General features: G+C 47.2%; 1 protein-coding gene across 2 annotated transcripts in view; it reads left to right on the top strand.

Annotated features, from left to right (window-relative positions):
• The first annotated feature begins 1,593 nt into the window (after positions 1 to 1,593).
• LOC132216848 (carcinoembryonic antigen-related cell adhesion molecule 21-like) overlaps positions 1,594 to 11,918 on the top strand; it is a 169,395-nt gene continuing 159,070 nt past the window's right edge. The window contains exon 1 of one of the 2 annotated variants that reach the window (XM_059666465.1): positions 1,594 to 1,868. In XM_059666465.1, the coding sequence (XP_059522448.1) occupies positions 1,691 to 1,868 (178 nt within the window). In that variant the 5' untranslated portion in view covers positions 1,594 to 1,690. The remainder of the gene's footprint in view (positions 1,869 to 11,918) is intronic. The other variant, XM_059666466.1, reaches the window with a different exon arrangement.

Genomic DNA, 11,918 nt, shown 5'->3' with positions numbered 1-11,918 from the left:
CTCACCAGGCCTTTCCTTGGAAATCTCGGGGACAAGGAGCTCCTCCTAAAACAGCATATTCCCCTGGGGGACAGTTCTCATGACACTGGATCCGGACTCCTCTGGACAACGCCTGTCCTCTCCCTGCACTCACCCTGCCCTGGGGTGAAGTCAGGCAGCCTGAGACCCACCGTGACTGGCCACTCAGCCTGGAGGTCAGAGCCCATCTCTCCCAGGCCTCAGGGTCAGCTCACAGCATCTGGAGCCTGGTCAGCATCCCTGGCGCTGTCCTTGACATTGGCTGCAGGTCTCCTTCATGACCTCCAGGTGGCAACATGGAGACACGCAGACAGCACACTGGAAATGCACACATGAACCTGGCTTTGGCTAAGGAGGTGCAGAAGAAGCTGATTTCCATCCCCTGCTCCATAAGGCCCTTCTGGGCTCCTCCCTAGTACCCGGCTCCTTCTAGGGGCCTTGGCGCACCTGCTCTCTCAGGGGTCTCAGTGCTGCTCCCCCACCCCATGCCTGGCACCACCCATGGGGAAGGCAGGGTGATCACAGGAAAGTCCCCCAGGCAGAGGAGGGACAGAGGCTGCTCTGACCATCAGGGAGCACGTGGATAGGCCCTGAGCCACAGCTCAGACAACAGGCACAGAGAGGGAGGATCTCCTTGAACCCTAGAATCTGAGGACCAGGGAGCCCACGCCATCTGACCACCAAGCACTTGAGAGGACACACAGGACACCTATACCTTCACCCCAGGAACTTCAGGTCCTTCTGAGACACCTGGTCCTGGTCTCTGTGTGGGAAGCAAGGGCCAGGTGGGTGACAGCTGGAGATAGAGAGGGGCTCCCCTCCCTGTCATCATTCAGCTGACCCCTTTCTTACCCCAGAGTCGCCTCTGTGGCCTTCCAGGTGGGAGGAAATCCAACCTTCCCAGTGCATTTGAGAACACAGGGAAGACCCAGATGGGTTCCTGTGTCGAAAATGGAGTAATCCCCAGGTTTGGGGACGCCTGGAGCTGTCTGTGTTGGTGACAGACCCAAGGCCTCTCCACAGCAGAGGCCAAGGCTGTGTGCAGAGTCTCAGGTCCACCACACACCTGCCCAGTCGGAATCTGCATTTGAACAGGATCTGGAGACCCTCTCTGTGCACAGGAGAGGGGGGAGCGGCTGCCCCACCCACACAGCATGGGTCTCAGCCTGGCGGGCATCCACCTTAGCTGGGCAGCTGCTGAAGCAGCGTTTCCATGGTGCCACCTGGGCATTGCAATCGTTACCAAGTTCCACAGGTGATTCTCACGCATGACGGGAGATGGCATTCCTGTGGCAAGAGTTCCTGATGCGGCCCCAGGCTCCTATTCTTAAAGGAAAAGTTCCAAGTGATGAAAGGGGCCCTGGGGGATGCCTGAGACCCCGACACCCAACACCCCAGGCTTGTGTTTGTCCTAACAGGACGTGTGTGTGTGTGTGTGTGTGTGTGTGTGTGTGTGTGTACATGCGTGGTGGATAATCACAGCTAAAGAAACTGAAGCTTCAGCAACTGAAAACTGAAGCTTTCCCAGGAAACAGAAATGTAGAGGGAGGGAAAAGGGGAGGAGGGGACAGGAGACTCAAGAATGAGAGGGAAGGGAGAAGGAGAGTCCTAGGGATAGACGCCGCCCCCTCCCACGTGACCGGGAAGCATTCCTGCCCTGGGAGGAGGTTCAATGCACTGGAAGAAAGGACAGCAGATCCCACGCAACCAGAACAAAGGTGCCTGGGAGTGTTCCTGGGCCCAAGCTCTTCTCACAGAGGGAGGGACGGAACAGACAGCAGACACCATGGAGTCCCGCTCAGCCCCTGCGCACAGAGGGTGCGTCGCCTGGCAGGGGCTCCTGCTGGCTGGTAAGGAGGGGACAATCCCTGGGGGTGGACAGGAGGAGGGGGGACAGAGACTGGCTGGGGTCTCCTGGGGAGCACAGCGCTCTGAGAGGGGACAGAGGGCTTCTGTTTGGACCTGAGGAGAGAGGACAGGGGTGCAGAGTAGGTTGGGGGAGGGGGCTCAGCAGCAGGACAAGCCCATGATCTGGAGGTGGTGAGGGGCAGAAACACTTTGACTGCTGTGTGTTTTAAAGTTAATAATTTCTGAACAATAAGTTTTAGAAACTGATGACAATAATCACAATTTATGTCAGGGGGCAAAAAACTTAACCAGGGGTGCTAAATAGTGTCCTCACCACCAAGCTCAGAAATGGGCTGATACATCCCCGGAGGTGCAGGACCCTGCAGCACTCACTCATTCACCCACAGGTACTTACAGCCTGTTGCAGGCACTGGGGTGCAACAAGATCAGACAAGTCCCTGCCCCCATGAAGCTCATGTTTTATGAGGAGGAGACAGACAAGGAAAGATCTAGATGTCATGTCAGGTCCCCGCAAGTGCCATGCCGGGAACAACCCAGGGACAGGTCAGAAAGTGAAGACAGAGGTCTTTAGAGAAGGTGATCAGGGAAGAGGTCTCCCAAAGACACTTCTGAGTGTCAGCAGTGATCTGAAGGCAGACACCTGGGTAACAGTATTCAAAACAGAGGAAATAAGAGCAGAGGTGCTGAAGTATTGGTGGCCATGCTGCTGAACTTGACTACAGGAGACACACACACATACTCAGACCAAGGCTGAGAGATGAAGAGACCTGCTCAGGACCCAAAACCTCATCTCTCCTTCCCAAAACATAGCTCCAAATCTTGATCAATTTCCCTCTTCCCTCCTAGCCTCACTCTTAACCCTCTGGAGCCTGCCCACCACTGCCCAGCTCACTATTGAATCAGTGCCGCCCAGTGCTGCCGAAGGGAAGGATGTGCTTCTCCATGTCCACAACCTGCCAGGGCTTCTTGGAGGCTATGTCTGGTTCAAAGGGGAAAGTGTGGACAGCAACCATCAAATTGCATCATATATAATAGACACCCAAGAAATACACCCAGGACCTGCATACAGCAGTCGAGAGACAATATACCCCAACGGGTCCCTGCTGTTCCAGAACGTCACCCTGCAGGATACAGGGTACTACACTCTACTAGCCATAAAGAAAATTTTTCAAGGTGCAATAGTAACCGGACAGCTCCGTGTATACCGTGAGTGATTGCTCTCTGACCTCTGGGTGTTGGGTGGGGTGAACTCTACTTCACACACAGGACTGACATCCCTGGACTCTGCCTCCATCCCCCTCTGCATCATGTCCCAGGTTGGGTTTGGGCATTTAGTGCAGGACACACAGTGGAGACAAACTTCCTAAGATCAGAGTTCCCTTCCTGGATTCCAGCCCTGCAGACATTCTCCACAGAGAGAAGGGCCAATCTGATGGGAGAGACTCAGCAGAGGGAGGCCAGTCTCATCCAGCCCCTGGGCCCCTCCCCATGACCATGACCCTGAGACAGGCTCTACAGCAGTGGTTCTCAACCTTCCTAATGCTGTGACCCTTTAATATACAGTTCCTCATGTTGTGGTGAACCCCAATTTCATTGTTACTAATTGAACATAATTAAAGCATAGTGATTAATTACAAAAGCAATATGTAATTATGTGTGTTTTCCGATGGTCTTAGGCGACCCCTGTGAAAGGGTCGTTCGACTCCCAGGTTGAGAACCACTGCTCTACAGGGATCAGTCAGGGCATGGACTGAGGGGCCTCGAGGATCCTCACACAGAAGTTCAGCCCAGTCAGCCCCTCCCCAGACCTTTGATCCCAGGCTTCTGACTCCAGGGACCTTGGGGAGCCTGTGTCATGTTGGGTTTGGTCTGTGGGCAGGGCTGACTGGGAGCAATTACTTCCCAGGTGCCCAAGTTACAAGGCTCCTGAGCTGGTCACCAGCCAGAGCTCATCCCCAAGAGCCACATCTGGGCAAGGACGGAGCCTGGCCCTTCACCTGAGACTGTGTGTGGAGAGCACAGATGGACAAGGTGGCCAGGTATTTGGCTAACTGCCCTGGGGAACTTAGAAGAGTCCAGGGAAAGGCCAGCATCCCCAGGGAGGAACATTGGAGAGAAGATGCTCCGGGGGCTCCTTGTTCACCAGGAATCAGCCCAGGATTTAGGTCAGGTGCTGTGAATATTTTAGGGTTAATTCACTGACAACCTGGCAGCCAAATATTCATCCTCCTTCATTGAAAGGAAACCGTGGCACAGGGAAATACAGTCACTAAAGCAGAGTTCCACAGACCATGAGCAGCTGATCAGAGTCATCTGAGGTCTGTCTGCAGCCAGAGCCCCATCCTCTCCTCCACCCCAGGGCCCTTTTAGGTGTCTGTGGTTCCCTAGACCAGTGGTCCGCAAACTCATCAGTCAACAGAGCCAAATAGCAACAGTACGACGATTGAAATTTCTTTTGAGAGCCAAATTTTTTAAACTTAAACTATATAGGTAGGTACATTGTTATTAACTTAATTTAGGGTACTCCTAAGGCTTAGGAAGAGCCACACTCAAGGGGCCAAAGAGCCGCATGTGGCTCGGGAGCCGCAGTTTGCCGACCACGGCCCTAGACCAACTATTTGTTCAGATCCTTCTTTCTTAGGCATCTTCAGCTCAGAGGGAAAGATTCTGGTCTGGGGAAGAAAAGGAAATGGAGAATAATCTGTTTTTATGCTAAAATGAAATTACCTGCAGTAACAATCGGAGTCAGTGTTGGGAACACCCCGCCCTCCCCTCAGGTGGCTGATCCACCCCTCCCTGCACTGGTCTTGAAATCACTTATTTGTTTCCTGTGTGTTGGTGTCACTCCCACTGGATATACTAGGTGTACCGGTTAATAATGGCGGATTTTGTAATCAAAGAAAACACGATAATTTCTTTTTTTAAAATTGTTTTATTGCTTAAAGTATTACAAAGAGTATTACATATGTCTCCTTTTTTTCCTGCCCTTGACAATCCCCTAGCCTCCCCTACCCCCCAGTGTCTTATGTCCATTGGTTATGCTTATATGCATGCATACAAGTCCTTCGATTGATCTCTTACTTCCCCTTCTGCCCCCCAACCCTCCCTGGCCTTCCCACTGTAGTTTGACAGTCTGTTCGAGGCTGCTCTGCCTCTGTATCTATTTTTGTTCATAAGTTTATAATGGTCTTTATTATCCGTAAATGAGTGAGATCATGTGGTATTTTTCTTTCATTGACTGGCTTATTTCACTTAGCATAATGCTTTCCAGTTCCATCCATGCTGTTGCAAATGGTAAGAATTCCTTCTTTTTTACAGCAGCATAGTATTCCATCATGTAGATGTACCACAGTTTTCTAATCCATTCATCTACTGATGGGCACTTAGGCTGTTTCCAGATCTTCGCTATGGTGAATTGTGCTGCTATGAACATAGGGATGCATATATCCTTTCTGATTGGTGTTTCTGTTTTCTTGGGATATATTCCTAGAAGTGGGGTCATGGGGTCAAATGGGAGTTCCATTTTTAGTTTTTTGAGGAAACTCCATACTGTCTACCATAGTGGCTGCACCAGTCTGCATTCCCACCAGCAGTGTACAAGTGTTCCTTTTTCTCTGCATCCTCTCCAGCACTTGTCGTTTGTTTATTTGTTGATGATAGCCATTCTGACAGGTGTGAGATGGTACCTCATTGTTGCTTTGATTTGCATTTCTCGGATGATTAGTGACTTTGAGCATGTTTTCATGTCTCTTGGCTTTCTGAATGTCCTCTTTTGAAAAGTGTCTATTTAGGTCCTTTGCCCATTTTTTGATTGGATTGTTTATCTTCCTTTTGTTAAGTTGTATGAGTTCCCTATAAATGTTGGAGATTAAACTTTTATTGATGATAACATTGGCAAATATGTTTCCCCATGCAGTAGGCTTTCTTGTTGTTTTGTTGATGGTTTCTTTTGATGTGCAGAAGCTTTTTATTTTGATGTAGTCCCATTTGTTTATTTTCTCTTTAGTTTCTAATGCCCTAGGAGCTGTATTGGTGAAGAAATTGCTTCGGCATATGTCTCTTTGAGATTTTGTTGCCTTTGGATTCCTCTAGTATTTTTATGGTTTCCCAACTTACATTTAAGTCCTTTATCCATTTTGAATTTATTTTTGTGTATGGTGTAAGTTGGTGATCTAGTTTCAGTTTTTTGCATGTATCTGTCCAATTTTCCCAACACCATTTATTTATTTATTTATTTATTTTATTTATTTATTTTAATTAAATCTTTATTGTTCAGATTATTACATTTGTTCCTCTTCCCCTCCCCAATATCTCCCCTCCTCCCAGTTCCCGCCCCACCCTCCGCCCTCACTCCCCACCCACTGTCCTCATCCATAGGTGCACGATTTTTGTCCAGTCTCTTCCCGCATCTCCCACACCCCTTTCCCCCCCAAGAATAGTCAGTCCATTCCCTTTCTATGTCCCTGATTCTATTATAATCACCAGTTCATTCTGTTCATCAGATTATTTATTCACTTGATTCTTAGATTCACTTGTTGATAGATGCATATTTGTTGTTCATAATTTTTATCTTTACTTTTTTCTTCTTCTTCCTCTTCTTAAAGGATACCTTTCAGCATTTCATATAATACTGGTTTGGTGGTGATGAACTCCTTAAGCTTTTCCTTATCTGTGAAGCTCTTTATCTGACCTTCAACTCTGAATGATAGCTTTGCTGGATAAAGTAATCTTGGTTGTAGGTTCTTGGTATTCATCACTTTGAATATTTCTTGCCACTCCCTTCTGGCCTGCAAAGTTTCTGTTGAGAAATCAGCTGACAGTCGTATGGGTATTCCCTTGTAGGTAACTGAGTTTCTTTCTCTTGCTGTTTTTAAGATTCTCTCTTTATCTTTTGCTCTTGGCATTTTAATTATGATGTGTCTTGGTGTGGTCCTCTTTGGATTCCTTTTGTTTGGGGTTCTCCGCGCTTCTTGGACCTGTAAGTCCATTTCTTTCACCAGGTGGGGGAAGTTTTCTGTCATTATTTCTTCAAATAGGTTTTCAATATCTTGCTCTCTCTCATCTTCTGGCACCCCTATAATTCTGATGTTGGTACGCTTGAAGCTGTCCCAGAGGCTCCTTACACTATCCTCGCATTTTTGGATTCTTTTTTCATTTTGCTTTTCCGTTTGGGTGGTTTCTGCTTCCTCGCATTTCAAATCATTGACTTGATTCTTGCGCTCCTCTGGTCTGCTGTCGGGAGTCTGTATAATATTCTTTATTTCAGTCCGTGTATGTTTAATTTCTAGTTGGTTCCCCAACATAACATCGAGGGTCTCATTAGTTTTCTTGTAGATCTCATTAAGTTTATCGGCGGCTTCTAAACAGTTCTTGAGAGACCTTAAAAGTGTGGTTCTGAACTCTATATCTTCCATTGACAATTTTGTCCTGTTTCTTTGTCTCCGCATTTTGTTATGCTTCCTTGGTGCACCCCCTAGTGGTCTTTGTTCGCAGTCTTATAGTTAACCCTTGATTGTTGTAGCTAATACCAGGGAGGGTTTGACCTCCAGGCCAAGTGGCTATGAGAATCAGCTGTGTCAGCAGTGAGAGAACTTCTGTCCTCTAGGGAGGTGCTAATCTAGCCTTTGCCTGAGGCTATCCGGCAAATGCCTCTGTGCAGGGCTTGGGCAGGGCGGGTCGCACAGGATCAACAGGGTGGGCCGGAGAGAGCAGTTATGGCGGCTCTCAGTCCTGTCCCCAGGGGCTCTGCCTCTCTGAGTCCCAGCACCCACTGCAAAGCTCGGAGAGAAAGCTGCACTCGCTCTGACCGAAGCCAGACAGTCCCGCTTCTCCCGTTTGAGTCTGGGTCCCTAAAGACTCGCCTGTATCTGGAGCTCAGAGTCTGCGACTCCCTCCCGATTGAAAACGCCAACCGCGCCCTCCGCCGCCAGCCCGCTCGGCGCACTCTGCACCTCAGAATTTGACTTCAGCACTGCGCCTCCTCTGAGTGTCCATATGCGTTTCTCTTTCCTCCTAGTTGTAGGACTTCCACTCAGCCAGCGTTCCTGTGGTTCTTGGTGATGTCCGTTCCGTCTTTTAGTTTCACTTTTGAAGTAGTTGTTCAAAGCAGCAAACTCCAGCGTTAACCTATGCCGCCATCTTGGTTCTCCCCAACACCATTTATTGAAGAGACTATCTTGACTCCATTGTATGTTCTTGCCTCCTTTGTCAAATATTAATTGAGCATATTGGTTCGGGCCAATTTCTGGGCTCTCTATTCTATTCCATTGACCTATATGTCTGTTCTTGTGCCAGTACCAGGCAGTTTTTAGAACAGTGGCTTTGTAATACAGCTTGATATCTGGTATTGAGATCCCACCTACTTTGTTCTTTCTCAGGATCGCTGCAGCTATTCGGGGTCTTTTTTTATTCCAAATGAATTTCTGGAGAGTTTGTTCTAGGTCTGTGAAATATGCCATTGGTATTTTAATGGGAAGTGCGTTGAATTTATAGATTGCTTTGGGTAGTATGGACATTTTAATGATGTTGATTCTACCAATCCAAGAACATGGTATATTCTTCCATCTGTGCTGGGAGCCAGTCCATCCTTGCTGCTTGACACAGTTGCTGCAGGGAAGAAAAATCTGCACAGCATATGTTTCAAGGGACCTGGCGTATATGGCATACTGTTCTTAATATGTTTGCTCACCTTCTTGTTTCTATGTGTTTTAACCAAGGTCACCTCTCCAAGAAAGGTTGTTTCCCCAGGTACGGATTTTCCCCTGAAGTTAGGGAGGGAATAAAACCCCTTAACTAAGTGCCAGGCGGGTAGTTAATCACTTTAGCTACGAACAATCAGGCTTAAGCTACATAATCTTTACTCCCTGGAATGAAACACCCTAACCTTTGGAATAGAGATTGATAGGATTGGAATCAACTGGTATAAATACAGATGTAACAAGACAACAGGACACGGAACCTAGACACAGAACCTAACGAGAGAACCTGGCTGAAGAACCTAGAGACAGAACCTGGCTACAGAACCTGGATAGAACATGGCAAGAGAACCTGACTAGAACCTGGTGACTGAACCTGGCTCGAGATCCTGACCAGAATTTGGCTAGAGATCCTGGCTAGGCTGCTGATCAACTGAACGCTGTCTCTGTGTCATTCCTTCTTCGCTGACTCCGTCCACACCTTTGGAGACCCCTGGACCTGCTGGGGTTGGACCCCAGCACATCTGTTTATGTCTTCCTCTATCTCTTTTTTCAACATCCTGTAGTTTTCTGAGTAGAGGTCTTTTACCTCTTTAGTTAAGTTTATTCCTAGGTAGCTTAATTTTTTTGGTGCGAAGGCAAATGAGATTGATTTTTTAGTCTCTCTTTCTGTAAGTTCACTATTGGTGTATAGAAATGTCATAGATTTTTTTGGCGTTAATTTTGTATCCTGCTACATTGCCAAATTCATTTATTAAGTCTAATAGTTTTTTGATGGAGTCTTTAAGGTTTTTTATGTATAATATCATGTCATCTGCAAATAAGGACAGTTTTACTTCTTCTTTTCCAATTTGGATGCCTTTTATTTCTTTTTCTTGTCTAATTGCAATGGCTAATACTTCCAGTACTATGTCGAACAGGAGTGGTGAGAGTGGGCATCCCTGTCTTGTTCCTGTTCTTAGGGGAAATGGTGTTAGTTTTTGCCCATTGAGTATGATGTTGGCTGTTGGTTTGTCATATATGGCTTTTATTATGTTGAGGTATGATCCTTCTATTCTCACCTTGCTGAGAGTTTTTAACAAAAATGGGTGTTGGATTTTGTCAAACACTTTTTCTGCATCAATTGATATGAGTATGTGTGTTTTTTTCTTTCAATTTGTTTATGTGATGTATCACGTTTATTGATTTGCAGATATTGTACCATCCTTGCATCACTTTCAGTCTGTGTGAGTCCCTTCTAATGAGATGGGTCTCTTGTAGACAGCATATATATGGGTCATGTTTTTTTATCCATTCAGCCACTTGATGTCTTTTGATTGGAGCATTTAGTCCATTTACATTTAGAGTTATTATTGAAAGGTACTTGTTTGTAGCCATTTCTTTTTTTGTGTGGCTATTTTCTTTCTTAGCTTTTTATTTCTTCTTTTTACACCAGTCCCTTTAGCATTTCTTGCATTGCTGGCTTGGTGGTGATAAACTCCCTTAGCCTTTTTTTTTTGTCTGTGAAGCTTCTTATTTCCCCTTCAATTTTGAATGCTAGCCTTGCTGGATAGAGTATTCTTGGATTCAGTCCTTTGCTTTGCATCACTTTGTAAATTTCTGTCCATTCTTTTCTGGGCTGATGTGTTTCTGTTGAGAAATCATTTGATAACCTAATGGGCGATCCCTTGTATGTAACTTTCCGTCTCTCTCTTGCAGCCTGTAAGATTCTCTTTTTGTCCTGAACATTTGCCATGGTAATTATGATGTGTCTTGGTGTGGGTCTTTTTGGGTTCACCTTGTTTGGGACTTTCTGTGCTTGTGTGACTTTTTTCTTCCCCACCTCAGGGAAGTTTTCTGATATCATTTCTTCAAATAGGTTTTCTAACCTTTGTTCCTCTTTCTGTTGTTCTGGCTCCCCTATTATTCGTATGTTGTTTTGTTTCATGTTGTCCCATAGCTCCCTTAGGCTCTCCTCCTGTCTTTTAATTTTTTTCTCCAATTGCAGTTCAGTTTGGGTGTGTTTTACTTCCCTGCCTTCTAATTCGCTAATCCAGTCCCCTGCTCCTCCTAGTCTACTGTTGAAACTTTCAATGGTGTTTTTTTAAAAATATATTTTATTGATTTTTCACAGAGAGGAAGGGAGAGAGATAGAGAGTTAGAAACATCGATGAGAGAGAAACATCGATCAGCTGCCTCCTGCACATCTCCCACTGGGGATGTGCCCGCAACCCAGGTACATGCCCTTGACCTGAATCGAACCTGGGACCCCTCAGTCTGCAGGCCGACGCTCTATCCACTGAGCCAAACCAGTTTCGGCCAATGGTGTTTTTTATTGCTGCTAAATCACTCTTCATTTCTTCTTGGTTCTTACATAAGTTATTGATTTTTTCATCCATTTCTTTTTGGTTCTTACATAAGTTGTTGATTTTTTTCATCCGTTTCTTCTTGATTCTTGCATAAGTTGTTGATTTTTTCCTTCATCCGGTTTATGCATTCTAGGACCCTTAATCTGAATTCTTTTTCTGTCATGCTGCATGCCTCCGTTTCACTTAGCTGCTTTTCTGGTGAGTCCTCCTTTTCTTTCCTTTGGGGGGTTTCTTTGTCTATCCATGTTTGATCTCACCAACATACCTAGATGTTGAGTCGTTTAGGGGCTGCTCCTTGGGTGGCAGTGGCTCCTCGGGCTGTGGTTGCTCCTCGGGCGGTTGTGGTAGCAGCTGCTCCTCAGTTGGCAGCAGCTCCTCTGTTGGGTGCTGTTCACAGCTGTAGTGGCTCCTCTGGCTGGTGGTGGGAGGCGTCACACACAGCTGCTGTTCCTCAGACAGAGGGTGTGGTGATCAGGAGGCTGCTGTTCCTTGAATGGGGGGCTGGCTGCACGCTGATGTTGTTCCTCTGATGTGGTGGGCTGCTTGTGGGGCTACTGCTCCTTGGACTTGGACAGGTTGATTGCAAGTCTGCTGCTCCTCGGACGGGGGTAGGCTGCTGCTCTTTGGATGGGAGTGAGCTGCATGCGTGGCTGCTTCTCCTTGGACGGGGATGTGTCACTCACCCGGCTGCTGCTCGTCGGACAAGTGCAGGCTGTTGTGGCTCTGCTCCTCGGACCGGTGTGTGCTGCGCAGGGCTGCCACTCCTCAGACGTGGGCGGTCTGCTCGTGTGGCTGCTGCTCCTCAGACCAGGGTGGTCTGCTGCTGCTCCTTGAATGGGGACGGGCTGCTCGCAGAACTGCTGCTCCTCAGATGGGGGTGGGCTGTTCACACATTTGTCTTGGATTGGGCAGGCTGCTTGTGTGGCTACTGCTGCTTGGATGAGGGCAAGATGCTTGCTCAGCTGCTGTTCCTCGGACTAGTGCAGGG

The sequence above is a fragment of the Myotis daubentonii genome, chromosome 15, assembly GCF_963259705.1.
Source record: "Myotis daubentonii chromosome 15, mMyoDau2.1, whole genome shotgun sequence".
NCBI lineage: Eukaryota > Metazoa > Chordata > Mammalia > Chiroptera > Vespertilionidae > Myotis > Myotis daubentonii.
Note: the sequence above shows the minus strand (reverse complement) of the source record. Positions and strands in the feature narration are given on the sequence as shown.